Raw genomic sequence first — 17104 nt, 5'->3', positions numbered from 1 at the left:
AAGTGTTCCGAGGCGGAAGATGAAGCGTTCTTCCTCCAGACGTCTGGTGGTGAGGGAGTGGCGGTGAAGGAGGCCCAGGACCTCCATGTCCTCGGCAGAGTGGGAGGGGGAGTTGAAATGCTGGGCCACGGGGCGGTTTGGTTGATTGGTACGGGTGTCTCGGAGATGTTCCCTAAAGCGCTCTGCTAGGAGGCGCCCAGTCTCCCCAATGTAGAGGAGACCACATCGGGAGCAACGGATACAATAAATGATATTGGTGGATGTGCAGGTGAAACTTTGATGGATGTGGAAGGCTCCTTTAGGGCCTTGGATAGAGGTGAGGGAGGAGGTGTGGGCACAGGTTTTACAGTTCCTGCGGTGGCAGGGGAAAGTGCCAGAATGGGAGGGTGGGTCGTAGGGGGGTGTGGACCTGACCAGGTAGTCACGGAGGGAACGGTCTTTGCGGAAGGCGGAAAGGGGTGGGGAGGGAAATATATCCCTGGTGGTGGGGTCTTTTTGGAGGTGGCGGAAATGTCGGTGGATGATTTGGTTGATGCGAAGGTTTGTAGGGTGGAAGGTGAGCACCAGGGGCGTTCTGTCCTTGTTATGGTTGGAGGGGTGGGGTCTGAGGGCGGAGGTGCGGGATGTGGACGAGATGCGTTGGAGGGCATCTTTAACCACGTGGGAAGGGAAATTGCGGTCTCTAAAGCCCACCCTATCTCTTGCAAAAATGCCATCCCGTATTCCCAATTTCTCCGCCTCCGCCGTATCTGCTCCCAGGAGGACCAGTTCCACCATAGGACACACCAGATGGCCTCCTTCTTTAGAGACCGCAATTTCCCTTCCCACGTGGTTAAAGATGCCTGAACTGCTGTGCTCTTCCAGCACCACTAATCCAGTATGTATCAGTTTAAAGTCATGCCATTTGGTATGGAAAATGTGCCAGCCACATTTCAAAGACTAACCAATACGGTCATTTCAGGATTACCTAATTGTGTGGTGTAAATTGATGATCTGGTGATGTTTAGTCACACATGGAAGGAACATTTAGAGTGTCTATTGGAATTGTTTGATTAACTTTGTGAGGTGGGCTGGTGATAAATCTGGCTAAGAGTGAGCCCACATAATGTTCCTGGGCCATGTCATTGGACATGGACAAACAGCCCCATGGGCTGAGAAAAGAAAGGGTTTTGGGGAGTTTTACGTACCATCAATGTAAAGGGAAGAATGATTCATTGGACTGTGTGGTTTTTATTGGAAGTTAGTACAAAGGTTTAGCAGTGTGTATGCTCCATTGACTGACTTGTTGAAGAAGTACAGGAAATTTCAGTGGAAGGAGGAGTATCAGAAGGCATTTCACAGTCTGAAAGCTGTGTTAACCTCTGCCCCTGTGTTAGCCACACCCACATATGCGGCACTGTGGTCAATGGTTAGCACTGCTACCTCACAGCGCTCGGGACCCAGGTCCGATTTCACCCTCAAGTGACTGGAGCTTGCATGTTCTCCCCATATCTGCATAGATTTCTTCCGAGTGCTCCAGTTTCCTTCCACAGTCCAAAGATGTGCAGGTTAGGTGAATTGGCCATGGAAATGTCCATAGTGTCCAGGGATGTGCAGGCTAGATGGATGAGCCATGGGAAATGCAGGGTTACAAGGATAGGATAGGGAGTGTGGGTCAGGGTGGAATGCTCTTTGGAGAGTTAGTCTGGACTCAATGGATTGAATGGTCTTTTTACATTCTACGAAAGGCATTCAAAGTGGCTATTAATGTGAGTAATGTGCGTGTCGGTGTTGTACTCTTGTAAGAAGATGACGAGAACAGAGTAAGATCCAATGGGTGTTTTTGTGGAAAATTGAATCTTCAGCAGAAATATTCCACAATTGAGAAGGAGATTTTGAGTTTAGTATTGGTATTGCAATATTTATTTTGCCAGTAATGTGTTGAAGTCAATTGTATCTACTGTTCTAAACCCATAAAGTTTTTGGAAAATTTAAGGATTATTAATTTAAACTGTTTATTAGGAGCTTTTTCTCTTCAGCCATTCAATTTTAAAGTTATACATGTGGCACATTGAGAGAATGTAATTGCTGAGGTGTTGTCACAACTTTGGTGAATGAAGATGGAGGTATTTGGTGGCGGCAAAAAAAAAGGACTGAAAAGGACTGTAATAGTGAGTGTTTCCATGCTTAGAGTCAATGTAATGTGGATGCACTGTAACGCACTAATAGCGTAAGACTAAAGGTTTTTAAAATGAAGCCATCTTTATATACTGATGGTTCATTTTTCAAAAGGGGGCACGTGCGATGATACGATAACTGAAGACGTGTATTTTGTCCTGTGTTTTTTTATGCAGAGGGGTTGTGACCGAGGTGTAAAGCACTCTGCTTCAAGCCAATGAAGTAAACAGCTTGTCAAGCCTTGGGGTTATTTTTAAAGTTTAACAATAGATTCAGTCTGAATGGGTAGGGTCAAGCTTCCACAGAACTGGGAAGTTTTAGTTTTAACTTTCAGCAGTTGCTGGGGTCTTGAAGGTGGATGTGGAAGCTCTTATTCCTCTCCCTTTACAGCTAAAAGCTAGAGTTCTCTTCCTGCTGCTATGGCATGTGAAACGATCTACTTCATTGATTTTGCCTTTTACCAAGGGTGTGCTTATGGAATTACACTATATTGGAACAGTTAATGAGTAGTTTCTTATCGTGTTAAGTATTTGGATAGAGTTATAGTTGAGCCAATTCTTTTTCTTCTCATTTTATCTGTATTTTAACCATAGTGTATAAATAAAGTGCGCTTTTGTTCAAACCTAGTAGATTGACCAATTAAAATGCATCCAGAACACAACACCTGTCATTTGCCTTTATGATAAGAAAAGGTTATTGTCTAAGCTTTCTCCTTCCCATGTTTTGAGGGGGTTTGGTCTGGTCCATAATAACGTATTTCAAAGAAGAATATAAGTTAATCACCATGTGCTGCCCAACGTTTATCCGTCAATTACCATCCCTAGTAATAGATTATCTGGTCATTATTCACACCTGTTTGTGGGAGCTTGCTTTAGACAAGTTGGCTGTCAAGTATTCTACACTGTAACAATGATTACACTTCAGAAGTACCACATTGGCTTTAATACATATTTTGGGATGCCTTGAAATCATGAACAGTGTTCATAATTTCTTTCTTTCTACCATTTCAGCGCAGATCAGTGTTGCAATTGGATGAGGAGGGTCCCCTTTTTTCAACCATCCCAGTCGTGCAAAACAAAGCTTTGAATTATTTTTCACAAGCAGCAAAGCCTTTCTCCATTAAAATGTAGTTTGCTGTTTACATTCGAAGCAATAAGAGGACCAGTTACAAGATTTCCATGAAGGAAAGAAAGAGCAATTTTATTATCAGCTAGTCCCAAGAAAAATAATAAAGAGATGGGTTCTTGGGCTGTCGGGAGGAGTGAATATCTTTTAAATTCTAATTTTCCTGATGACTCTTCCTGGTCTGTGTTTTTACTAGGCTTTTCTTTAGAGGTAGAGAGAGAATCCTTTCCAGTATATTTCAGTTCTGCAGTCAAGAGTCCATCTCCTCTGCTTCTGCTGGAGAGAAAGACTTTTTAAATAACAGTCTGTTTGTGTATTCTGTCTGTGTGCAAGTCAAGTGATGTCTGTGGCCATTATAAGTCAGTGGTTTTGGACGCTTTTAATAAACTATTTCAGTTCATTAAGAATTAGATGAAGGAATTCAGTATCAATAGTCCTTATCATCACAAGATCAGTTGCAAGCTTAAAGATCCAGTGCAAAGTGTCGATTATCTGATTTAAGGCTCCAGGCATATTGGCATCAGATGTTGCACAGTGATCTTCCAGGTTTGCATGGATTAATTTGATTGTTGCAATTCATGTTGATTGATTTGTCAATTTGCTCATGAAAGAAGTGTGAACATTAACTCACTCATGCTTGATCTGAACCCTCCATTCTCTTTTCAAGTTTGAACAGTGGGCATGGAAGTTTTGTTGAGACTACGCACATTTTCTGCTGTTAATGCTTATTAATTTCAACAATTAATCCAAAGTATAGAAACTGTGTCCAGATAAACAAAGCTAAGATAGGGCAATACAGTCAAAGCAAACTCTCCACAGCCATCCTTGTCAACACTACCTGCTCTTTTTCATTTATCAATCGCGTGTCAATGGGTGAAATTCCAACCAACTGTCTAACTGGATCCATTAAAATGTGGCAATGTATAGGAAGCAGGAGTGTTGTGATGATGCACCCTCAGAGAAATCAGATCCTCTAAGACTTATCTAAACAGTCCTCTGACCTCTGATGAGGCTGAAAACACAAATTGCCTGGTAACATAATGAAAAGTTGACTTGATAATCTGGATGACAGAGTGTTGAATAACATGAGGGTTTCTGGCTGTTGCCATGTCTTCAAAGGAATTCTGTTCCCCAGTTTCGTGAATTGTCAATTTCTATTGACAAGCATTTTCAAAATACCACTGGAATATCTATGCAACTATGAATGGCAAACAAAGTGATGGGCCAATTCCAATTTTCCTCCCTGCTTTTGTGTTCTGTACTATTTTTTCCTGCACTAGGAGCAAGAAAGGTAATTAACTGACAGTAATGCTTGAGAGCTGGATGCAGTATATTTATGGAGAAAGAGAAAATTGCATAAGGATAAGCATGACTTGGAGTGGTCGATGGATTGGCTGGGATAGAGAGAGTGCATAGAAAAGAAGGCCGCTGTGCTGTTAAGTGGTTGTGATAAAATAACCTTCGCAAGTCAAAGCATTGAGGGAGAGGGGATCTGGAGTGACAATATGAGTAGGCGAATGGCCAACTATATTCACCTTTCCTGATCTGGTAATGTGATTAAAGTCTTTAATTTATTCCAATTCCTGCATCCAGGAATGGAGCAGAAAGCTGCAAAGACATACACTCTCAACCATCTTCAGCCACACACTGCTGGGGAAGTGTATCTCTTCCTTTGTCAATGACTGCATTTAGCAATGGATCAAGTAACATGATATCATAAATTTTTGAGAAACTTCACTCTGCCTATGTACAATCTCCTCTAAATTCCACCTTCAAATAGTCCCTTTAAATACTTCAGTTGCAAATGAGTCTTGCCTTCACGCATTTGATGCCAATTCCAGAATATAAAGTGGCTTCATCAGATGATTTGATTTCAATATCATAGATATTATATCTCCCCTTCCTGCTTCAGAACCATTCAGACTAATCAGATAAACCAAACTGAAATAACCTCTGAATGCCAATGATAGTAGGACCTTGTCACGTTTTAGGATTTTTTTGCGGTTATAATGTTACTACCAAAGGAATCCAGAGAAAAGTAGTTTTAATGTTGGGGTTTTAACGTAACATGAATTAGTGAAAACCAAAAATAAAAAGCACTCAGAGAAAAGGTGATTAATAAGCTGATGCAAATTACTTTGTGTAAAGTCTGTGAACAATAAGCAGTACATTAGCTTATTTTGACAATGGATAAGCATTTTGCAATCTTCAGTCCCTGATGGTGCTAATGGGGCGTGTTAGGAGAAACATAGACCAATCAGTAACGTCAATCAAAACTTACAAATGCAGTCAGTGTTTTCAAACAGAAAACTAAAAGGAAAAGGTATGGCCAAGATCAAAAGAACAATGCAAATTTTGGCATCTTGTAATTATTTTGTGCAAGTTAAATTTAGAAAAAACATCCACTGGTGTGGGGAGCCACAAAATGTTCACTATTTCTCCTATTGCAAGTCACACTATTGGACAAAATTAACTTCTCCATCTGTTCACTCCCTGTGAAATAAAAAAAAATCATCCCAGGCTATATGTCAAGAAATGTTTCACATCTCCACCTTTGTGTTTGTATTATGTAAACTGTTTGAGGATCGCAATGTAGTGGTATCAGATGAATTGATTGTACCTGTCAATACCTCAGACAGATCATTGTTCAATAAGTGTACAGAATAGTTAACAGGATGGTAATGTGGAAGCATGTTACTTGTTTACATTCCTGATTGCTGTGACAGGAGGGAGATGCCAGCTGACTGAAGATTCTGGCAGACAAATTTTACAACACCCATAGATTAATTTGCAATTCATACAGTACTTTATGGTAATAAATATTATTTTACAAGCATACAGCATTATCATTATCGCTCATTGCAGAACAACTTTACTTGACAAAAACATGATGTGCTTGGTATTTGTGTGAAAAGTCATTCTAAGCAAGCAGCTTAGGAGGGCCTTTAGTTACTTGCTCCTTTGAGAGAGCGAAAGCTAGTGGTGAGTTTAACGTGAGAGTCACCATATTGAGGGATGAGGTTGAGAAAGCAGGGGTTTCACACTGACCTCACATAGCATGGGAATTGGACCGGTACTGTGTTGACATACTATGCAACACAAACCAAACCATTCAACCAACTGAGCCCCTTCCCTCTTTCTGCATGGATGAAGACCATGTAAATATTTCTTGCATTATCGATTAAAAAAAAGAGACTAAAATGAATTCAACTTCAAAGCTGGAGACAAATTGAGTATTGACAAGGAAATAGCAGAAAGATTCTTCTGACAATCCATATAAATTTATCACATCCCAAAGTGATCCAACATGTCTTGGAAAAGCAAAACTGGTGTTCTGACACTTACTATGTGCACATTCAACAGCAAGTTCAGGGGAAGAGGCAAAACACCATGAGTTTAGACTCCCCACAACTTGCTGGTTGATACACACTATTCCACTATTTGCCTTGGACAAATACCATCAGCCATAGCACCCTCCTCTCCCCCACTCTGTCTCACTCTTGCTCCACCATTATTTTTAAGAAATTGCTGGATTTTACATTAATTGACTATTGAACTCATCACAGCATGGGACAGCTCATATTTAGCAGCTAAGGGATCATTCTACAATGCAATTCCAGTCCATCCTACTGACCAGAATGAGAACAATATAAACTACATTGCTGTTGTCTCAACTTTTCTCTTTCTGAATTCGATCTTTCTTTCCCACTCTTTATTTATCTTTCCATATTTGTTTTGGCAAAAATTTGTCTCCTTTGTCCATTGTTTTTCATTTTCCCTTCAATCTTAATAACTAATTGATAATGTGGATAGTTGACCCCAGTGTTCACCAAAATCCTATTGCTCTCACTATGCTGTTATTACTTGTCCTTCCAACAAGCCACGACACAAGTTATATTTTCTGTATTATATTGCTGCATACGCTGCAAGATGTATTGTTCCGGCAGGATGCAGCGCAACACATGAGCAAAGTGTATCCTGGATTAACACCTTATCCTTTGGATATGTCAGCGCTCAAGGTAATGGCATTGGACCATGTTTACATCTGTGCAATAAAGTCTTAATTCCCCGTAAATTAAAATGAATCTTAAACATTGGTTTTGGCGAAAGAATGGTTCAAAGTGAGGAGACACAGCAACAGCAAACAATTTTATGTAAAGTAAGTTACTGTGCTTTAGCTGTGATATGCATCAAATATACATGAATTATCTTATTAGGTTTTGTTGTTTCCTCCTTCAGAGGTCAGTATTTATATCAGTAATTACAAAGGTTGAAGATTCAACTATGTTGCTAATTCATTTAAGTATAAGTCTGCAATTTAATCAAAAAGACCACTGAACAGATTACGTTGCTTGAACTCTGACTAGCATTATATTTGACACATTTGTGTCTGCAATTTTTAAATTAAACTACTATTGATTTAATTTACTTGCCATCAACACAAGATGGTTTGGCTCTGGTTGTCCCAGCTACTTTCCCTGGAAGACAGGAACACTTTACAGTCTGTGATCGTTCTTCAATTCGATTCTTGTTACAGCATCTGTGTGCAGCTATGACTTCACATGTACCTCCATCTAAACAGGAAAGGGAATAAATTACAGTAACTGTCACAGTAAAAATATTACTTTATTTGCTAAAGCTCAGAAAAATGTATCACTTAATACAAGACAATAAAAATGAAGGGAGCTCCAATAATTAAGGGGTCAAATTGCAACTTGATTGTTTTAAAAATTGTAATGAGTCGAACACATTTGTCACATGCATACTAATACTAAAGCCATTGCCAACATCCTCTGATTTGAGAATAAGGCATGTCAAAATGCAAAGCACTAAAAGAGGGAAGGAAATAGTTTCATAAAAGAAGCTGCAGAAATCATGTTACACATCGAAGTCTGTCTCTTTGTTCTATACAATGTTAATAAACGGTTCTTAATTGTATTTATATTCTATAAAGCTGACGTTAACTGTTAAAGTTTGCATGTATAATTTTACAATGAAGGGGAAGCCTACATATATTACAGAGCTAACAGCAATGCTTAATAAATTAATCAGATATCTGTTCTGAAGAACAGTTATACTGGAATTGAAGTGTAAATTCTGTTTGTCTCTCCATTGACACTGCCAGAACTGCAGAGTTTCTCCAGCATTTTCTGTGTTTGTTTCAGACTTCCACATTATTTTGCTTTGAAAGGTATTTTGCCTAATACAAAGTAAAACACTGGAATTAATGGCATAACATATAGTTTGTTAATTTCCTTTAAACCTGACAATCTTTCAGCTGAATTTCTTTCATTCTACTTTGTTTAAACATTTTAGCTTCCAAGTGGTTGCAAAGTTATGAATGTAGATATCTTCTACTTTGAGATGTTATTACACACCTTTTCAGCAGGTGAGACTGAATTTGGGCCTCTTGGTTCAGAGATAGGAATGCTATCAATTCACCATAAGAACCCCTAAAATAGTCATTGTACATTGAGTTTCACACCCTGTATGACACAACTTAATGGATAATTTGTGTTATCGAATGCAATCTTCACATTATTACTGATATCAATGAGCAAACAGTTAATTTATTCAATTGTATTTCTCGGTCAGTTATTGAACAGATTAACTGTTCTGCTTCAATGGTAGACAGAGGGCAGTCATACAAAGCATTAATCCTTTATATTTCTATTAATGATTAATCTTGCAGCAGATTGGTGATAAAGAGTTTGATGTTGTCAATATTGCAGATCCAGAGATTGTAGGAAGTGTGGTATTGCATGTAAACCTTATTATAAATGTTTACATTTGAATACTAAATTAATTTTTAATTCACTTATGAAGTACTTATCATAAATCTAGAGATATTTCATGTGACCTAATTCTGCAGAGTTTTGAATTAAGTGAAATATAATTCTAAAATTAAATGATGTGAAATTCAGGCCTTCTTGTGACACATCATTACTTTTAAATTCAGCGACTATATAAAAAACTTTAAGCTGGTAAGTTGATTTCTTTTCATGCTATTTGCCTAGATTGATTCACTTGGCAATTCAGCAGAATGTTTCCATGTACTTGCAAAACCCACAAAAACTTTGCAACTGACATTAACAGGTTTTTATTAAAATAAAGATATAGCATAAATAATGACATAATTTTAGCACGAGTCCAGTGCCAGATGCAATAATCTGATTGATTGTGGTTAGCCTACCAAATAGCAGCTCAAACCTGAGCAATATAACAGCTGTCCATTTGTATATTCCTCAAAAAATATTTATGATGTGTAAAAGTTTTAAAGCCATTCATTTCTAAACAAACAGATTTAGTAGACTGATACCCAGATTGAGCCAATTGCATGATGAGGGAAGGCTGGACAAACTAGGTGTGTATCCTTTGGTGTTTAGAAGAGTCAAAGGGGATTTAACCGAACCATAAAAGATCCTGAGAAGACTTGATTGGATTCATGTTGAAAGGATGTTTCCTTTTATAGGAGAATCACGAATGTCAAATTTTTAAAGTAAGGCTTCATCCATTTAATGTCGAGATGAGGAAACATATTTTCTCTCATCGTTCAGAAACTTTGAAATTCCCTTCCTCAAAAGGCAGTGGATGCAGAATCTTCAAATAATTTTAAGGCGGGGTTAATAGATTCTTGATTATCAAGAGGACAAAAGATTATCAGAGATATAGAGTTGAAGTAAAATCAGATCAGCCATGATCTTATTGAATGGCAGAGCAGATTTAAAGAGCCAGGTGGTCTACTCTTGTTCCTTGTTGTTTTACCACTGCAGTTAGACATTTAATGCAAGAAGAGGTACAAAGGGAAAATGTTATAACTACTTAGCAATCTGACAGCATTTATTGAGATGAGCTATATTAATAAGTACAATTTTTTCCTCCTGGAGGTGAAATGTTTTGAGGCAATGAAATCAATTAAGTGAGTGGGCTGATGTAACTGAACACTGCTGTGTCCTACCTCCAGAAGAATTAAATTCTGGGCAGGTCTACCTGTGTCAACTTTCCTGCCATGCCATCAATTAAGGCCCTTATGTGGCCAATTAAGAACCTAATTTCACTGTCACGAGGACTAACAGCTGCAGGCAAACTGTTACTGTTTGGCATCCACAACTGGTGCAGACAACTTCTCATCTTGCTCAAAACATATTTGATATGAGGCTACAAATACCTGAGTGAGACACTGAACATCAGGAAGAGGGATGCTGATGAATGGCAGCACCCTTGCACTTGCATCTGACCCCTCCACCCTATTGCAAATGACTTCCAGCCACAAAACACCCTTCCCATTTAATTACCTGAGCCCTGATAACTCCATGATCCTCTCTAAGTGGAAAAGTGAAATTATGATCACCAACTGCATTCTGGAAAAATTGAAGTTACTGATATGATTTGATATCAGTATTGAGAACAAGCAGCTCTGGAAAGCCGACCTGAAAGATGAGATAATGTTCCTTGAGCACCTTTAGAAAAGTGCAGGAGGTTCAGGGCAGTGAAGTCTGCAGGGGTGTGGAGCAGAACATTCAAATAACATTCAAATAACTGCAAAGTCACGAGAGGTGATCTGCAAAGCAATTAGACCATTGTTTTGTCTGTTTGGTCTCCAGTAAAGAGGAGAATACACTGAGTAATTAACGCAGTATAATAAATTGGAAGAAGTGTCTGGGGCGCTGAACAGTTGCTGCATCTTCAACACTTGTGTGGAAAATTGCTGTGGAGAAAAAAAAAGTGAAGTGTGATAATTTGGGAGATATTGGACAGGGCTCTGTGAAGGAAATGATGGGGAAGGTGTGTTTAGAGATGGCCTCATGCTGGAAGTGGTGGAAATGGTAGAGGTGGAGGCAGAAAATTTGAGGGGGAGAAGTCAAAGATAGGCCATGTGAAAGAAAGGCAATGTTAGAAATTAGAAGCAAAGAATGGAATTTTGGAGTGAGTGTAAGACAGCAATGATGAGATTTTTTGACAACTCTAATCCTGATAACTAAAATGATGCCATGGTTCTGCTTGAAAGACTGAAAGGTTTAGCTAATTTCACTCAATTTGGTTTGTCTAATACATGGTCAAATTCAGTATCAATAGATCTTTTTCAAAATTCTGCCAAACAGATTTTACAAAGGTCACAATTTATATTCTGTGGATCCACTGTCCAGATAAAATTGGAATTTTACACTGTGACAGCAAAAATAAAAAGTTATTTCATGTGGCTCCTTTATGAATTATGATGTTACATGTTGACCTTAACATGTACTTTTTCATACAATATTAAGAGGTTGCAGAACACCCCAAAATATCAATAAGTTGTTACTTTGAATTGGCTGTCTCAGTACAAGTGAAAAAAGGGGAAAAATACATGTTAAATTACATGAAGACCAATGTGAGAAACAGGAAAGTGAAAAGATTTCATACCAGTCTTAATAATTGCAGGAAGGATAGGAGAGTGAGAAGAAAAATGTATCTTTTTCTTTAATGACTTATCTGACACACCAGATTTCATTACCATGTTCTTCAGGCGAGTGTTCTAGTTTTGCGAGTTAAAAAGAAAGATCCATTTTCCACTGGGATAAGAATAAGCATAGACTAAAACACGAATGAAGTTCATTTCCCAGAGGGTAGGGTAAAATGGGAGAGGTCTGTCAATAAAAATACCTTTCTACATCCTGGACAGTATGTGCAACCACCTAAAGGGGGGAAATGGAGATTGGGTAAGGAAACTGAACTAATTTCTGATATAGCAGAATCACTACCAGAAGTCATTGCATTATTCAGGTCATCCTTTCTGAAAAGGATGGCAGGAATGATTGAGTACAGATAGTAATATCAGGTGCTATGTGCCTCTTGACTAAGCCCAGCTTTGACTGGCATCTCTCCTGGAGCACTATTTAACCCAATGGGGTAGCATTACCTCCACCCAACATGTCACTCTCTGCTAAAGGGGAAAATCAGACTTAGGAAAGGTAAACTAATATTACGATGTTATAGTTGAATGCAAGCTTGAGAACAAGGACCTTTTGACTTGGTACACTAAGTCAAAATGGGTACCCGTTCTTTTTGAATACACTGCATAGGTTATTTTCCTTTGTTCTGCGTTGTTTCTCTGTGCTGCAGTGTGTAGTGGCACGCTGAAATAATGTTGTAATGCAGCTTTGTTCGTGAACACAGTCCTCCGATTTCTCAAAACAAACCCAAACAAGCAGACAAAAAACGCATCCAGAAACCCTAGCCACTCTCCCCTACATCAAGGACATCTCAGAAATGATTGCCAGACTACTCAGACCTCTTGGCATCATGGTAGCCCACAAACCCACCAACACACTAAATCAGCAGCTAATGAACTTGAAAGACCCTATACAGACAACAAGCAAAACTAATGTCATTTACAAAATACCTTGCAAGAACTGTATCAAACCTTTGGCAAGCTGGCAGAAAGCTAGCTACCATGATACATGAACACCACCTAGCCACAAAAAGACATGACCAACTCTCACTGGTATCGTTACATACAGATAAGGAATGACCCACTTCAACTGGGACAACACATCCAACCTAGGACAAGCCAAACAGAGAAACATATGAGAATTTCTAGAAGCATGGTATTCCAACCAGAACTCTAACAATAAATACATTGACTTGGATCCCAATTTATCATCCTGAGAAAGGGAACAGGAAATGATGTCACAATAGGAAATGACATCGTCCACCCATGGAAACCTAAACACATAAACAGAAAGCGAGCCATGCCACTGGTGCTTCATCCGGAGGCTCACTGGTGATGTTATCTAGTATGGTGATGAAACACCTGAAAATGAACCTTCCAGCTCAGTGAACAAACCTACATCCAAAACCTCCACCCAACATGTCACTCTGGGCTACAAATCTTCCCAAAACTCGCTAACCTTTATCCTTTGTTCTTCCTGCCTCCTCCCCTCTTCCACTGGCTTAAAAACTTTTCATTTCTTTCTTCAGTTCTGATGAACACTTGACCTGAAACATTACTTCCATTTTTATGCGATAGATGCTTCTTGACTTGCTGAGTTTTTGCAACTATTTTTGTTCTTATCACAAATATCCAATTTCTGTGATATGTTACAGTGAAACTAATCCCTTCTAGGGATGGAACAGTACAGAAGACATTTTGGGATTCCTTCCAAAGACCAACTCATAATGACTATAGCTCCCAACTATTTGAAATAAATTCTTTGCAATGGACTGGCCACTCCAGAACAGTTGTTAATACACAGTTTGGATGATTGTGTAAGAGTTTATGGAGCATCTCATTGCCTCTTTATTTAATTCACAAAATCCATTTGAATTATCACATTAGATTAGATTCCCTGCAGTATGGAAACAGGCCATTTGGCCCAACAAGTACACACCGACCCTCTGACGAGTATCCCACCCAGACCCATTCCCCTACTCTACATTTACCCCTGACTAATACACCTAACACTATGGACAATTTAGCATGGCCTATTCACCTGACCTGCACATCTTTGGACTGTGGGAGGAAACCAGAGCACCCAGAGGAAACCCATGCAGACTCAGGGAGAACCTGCATGTCCTTGGCGGAGTGGGAGGGGGAATTAAAGTGTTCAGCCACAGGGCAGTTGGGTTGGTTGGTGTGGTTGTCCCAGAGGTGTTCTCTGAAACGTTCCGCAAGTAGGCAGCCTGTCTCCCCAATATATAGGAGGCCACATCGGGTGCAGCGGATGCAGTAAATGATGTGTGTGGAGGTGCAGGTGAATTTCTGATGGATATTGAAGGATCCCTTGGGGCCTTGGAGGGAAGTGACGGGGGAGGTGTGGGCGCAAGTTTTGCATTTTTTGCGGTTGCAAAGGAAGGTGCCTGGAGTGGAGGTTGGGTTGGTGGGGGGTGTGGATCTGACAAGGGAGTCGCAGAGGGAGTGGTCTTTCCGGAATGCTGATAGGGGTGGGGTCCGTTTGGAGGTGGCGGAAATGACGAAGGATGATACGATGTATATGGAGGTTGGTGGGGTGGTAGGTGAGGACTAGTGGGGTTCTGTTCTGGTGGCGATTGGAGGGGTGGGGTTCAAGGGCGGAGGAGCGGGAAGTGGAGGAGATGCGGTGGAGAGCATCGTCAACCACGTCTGAGGGGAAGTTGCGGTCTTTGAAGAAGGAGGCCATCTGGATTGTTCAGTATTGGAATTGGTCCTCCTGGGAGCAGATGTGGCGAAGGTGAAGGAATTGAGAATATGGGATGGCGTTTTTACAGAGGGCAGGGTGGAAAGAGTGTAATCTAGGTAGCTGCGGGAGTCAGTTGGTTTATAGTTGGTTGTGTCCATGTTGAGTCGGTTGTCCGAGATAGAGATGGAGAGGTCTAGGAAGGGGAGGGAGGAGTCTGGGACGGTCCAGGTAAATTTGAGGTCGGGGTGGAAGGTGTTAGTAAAGTGGATAAACTGTTCAACCTCCTCGTGGGAGCACGAGGTAGTACCGATACAGTCATCAATGTAGTGGAGGAAAAGGTGGGGGGTGGTGCCAGTGTAGTTGCGGAAGATGGACTGTTCCACATATCCAACGAAGAGGCAGGCATAGCTAGGGCCCAAGCGGGTGCCCATGGTTACTCCTTTGGTTTGGAGGAAGTGGGAGGATTGGAAGGAGAAGTTGTTAAGATTTGGGTGGGATGCTCTTTGGAGGGTGGGTATGCAGTTGATGGGCTGAATGGCCTGTTTCCACGCTCTAGGATTCTATGAATTTCACTTCTTTAACATTTTGATTCAAAACGCCAGTATTTGTTAGGAGGATTTAATTATGTTCTAATTGGAAAAACTGCAGATCTGCTGACTTTCCATCAACAATCATTTTATCGTATTCCATGATCAGTTGTGGTTGTGTCTTCTTCATGTAAAGGCTTATTCAGCAGTAAGGGTATTTCACTAGAAGCTTTCTAGCAGCTTACCTCATCTATTTTGCCTTGAATCAGCACTGTTTTCTGTAGCTTCAATCTGTTGCTGTCACTGATCCTGAAACAGGTAGAACTTTCATACTCCATGTCTTCACTTCAATCCTTACACCTCAGTGAAAGAATGCATTTTAACCAATGTATTCCACAATGTATCGAGGTGTAATCTAACATGACATAATTAAATGAGTCCATGACTAGTTCACTCATGACCAAACTAAAGCTTCTTGTGACCAGTTTAATTCCCACAGACTGATCACTTCCAACATCTGAATTCTCTGTCTCTAATTGTGTCTAAAAATCCTGCTGTTCTGCTTTGGCAGTTGATATTTTAAGTCACATCTGGCCACTTATTAATGTCGGTGGAGGAATGGGTAGTGATATGGAGATGGGGAGGCTGAAGAAGGAAATGAACAGGCTAGGAGAGTGGACAAAGAATTGCAGTTGGAAACAATGTGAGGAAGTGTGAGTTGAAGCACTTCAATAGGTAGAACAGAGGCGGAGACAATTTTCTATATGGGGGGGAGGTCTTTGGAAAACTAAAGTACAAAGGGGACTTTGGAGTCCCAGTTCAGGATTCTCTTAAGGTTAACATGCAGATTCATTTGGCAGTTAGGAAGGTAAATACAAGTTAGTAATCATTTTAAGAGGGCAAGAATAGAAGAGCAGAGAGGTACTGCTGAGGCTGTATAAGGCTCCGGTCAGACCACATTTGGAATATTGTGAGCAATTTCGGATCCTGTATCTTAGGAAAGATGTGCTGACATTGGAGGGGATCCAGAGGAGATTTATATGAATCCCGGGATGAAGGGCTTGTTATATGATGAACAGTTAAGGATTCTTGATCCATACTTGATGGATTTAGTGGATGACGGGGGAATCTCACTGAATTCTTACAGAATACTGACAGGCCTAGATAGGATGGACATGAAGACTATCCACTAGTAGGAGAGATTGGTACCTGAGGGCACAGCCTCAGAGTGAAGGGCCAATCCTTCTGAACTGAGATGAGGAGGAATTTCTTCAGAGGGAGATGAATCTATGGAACTCATTGCTGCAGAAGGCTGTGGAGGTCAAGTCATTGAGTATATTTAAGACAGACATGGATAGGTTCTTGATTAGTTAGGGGATTAAGGGTAACGAGAAGGCAGGAGAATGGGTTGAGGAACGTATCGACCATGATCTAATGGAGAAGCAGACTGGATATGGTGAATGGCCTCATTCTGCTCCTATATAATGGTCTAATTTACCCTATGCATTCTTGACGTTCATCCATTCATTTACAATTATGACTCAAATCTTGTCAACTGCCAGGTATGCTGAAAGATCTTTCATTCCCATACATTTAGAGTGTAATACTTCTGTTATGCTGGTGGCAGTGCTCTGCACTTAAACATTTTCACAAAAGTTGACTTCTCCATCCTGTGTCAGGTCATATCTTTACATTTTTCTTTATTTAGGATTGTGGACCAAAATGGTAAAAGGATACTACTATAAACCATGGAAGGAGTTGCTGCACATCTGAAAACAATCTACCAGTATTCTTTGTGATCTGTGCTTACCTTGCAGTTTTGCTCAAGCCGTTTAAGGGGATGGAGGAGGTGGGGAGAAAATGCCAAAGATGCCACAGCATTGGGGGTCATTGTGCTGGGTATATTTCACCAGAGATGGATTGCTGATTGGTCTGTAGAAACAGCTTTGGTTGTGGAGACCAGGAGTCATTAATATGACAACAACTCGCTATTAGCTCCTGGGCAGATGAACAGAGAATATGTGAATAAAACAAGAGCAGAAGGCTCCAGATTGCAAAAGAGAAAGGCTCTCTCTCAGTAGTGAAGTAACCAAAGCCTTGAAGATATCTAACTGCAGGTTGTTCAATAATGCAATGGTTGCGTTCTTGTGCAACTCC

The 17104-nt window shown here is 40.3% G+C and overlaps 1 protein-coding gene across 4 annotated transcripts in view; it reads right to left on the bottom strand.

The window, feature by feature from the left end:
• tafa1b (TAFA chemokine like family member 1b) overlaps window positions 1-17104 on the bottom strand; it is a 479256-nt gene that overhangs the window by 110969 nt on the left and 351183 nt on the right. For all 4 annotated transcript variants that reach the window (XM_072582507.1, XM_072582508.1, XM_072582510.1 and 1 more), the window contains exon 3: window positions 7716-7856. In XM_072582507.1, coding sequence (XP_072438608.1) covers window positions 7716-7856 — 141 coding nt within the window. The remainder of the gene's footprint in view (window positions 1-7715; window positions 7857-17104) is intronic.

The sequence above is a fragment of the Chiloscyllium punctatum genome, chromosome 12, assembly GCF_047496795.1.
Source record: "Chiloscyllium punctatum isolate Juve2018m chromosome 12, sChiPun1.3, whole genome shotgun sequence".
Lineage (NCBI taxonomy): Eukaryota > Metazoa > Chordata > Chondrichthyes > Orectolobiformes > Hemiscylliidae > Chiloscyllium > Chiloscyllium punctatum.
Note: the sequence above shows the minus strand (reverse complement) of the source record. Positions and strands in the feature narration are given on the sequence as shown.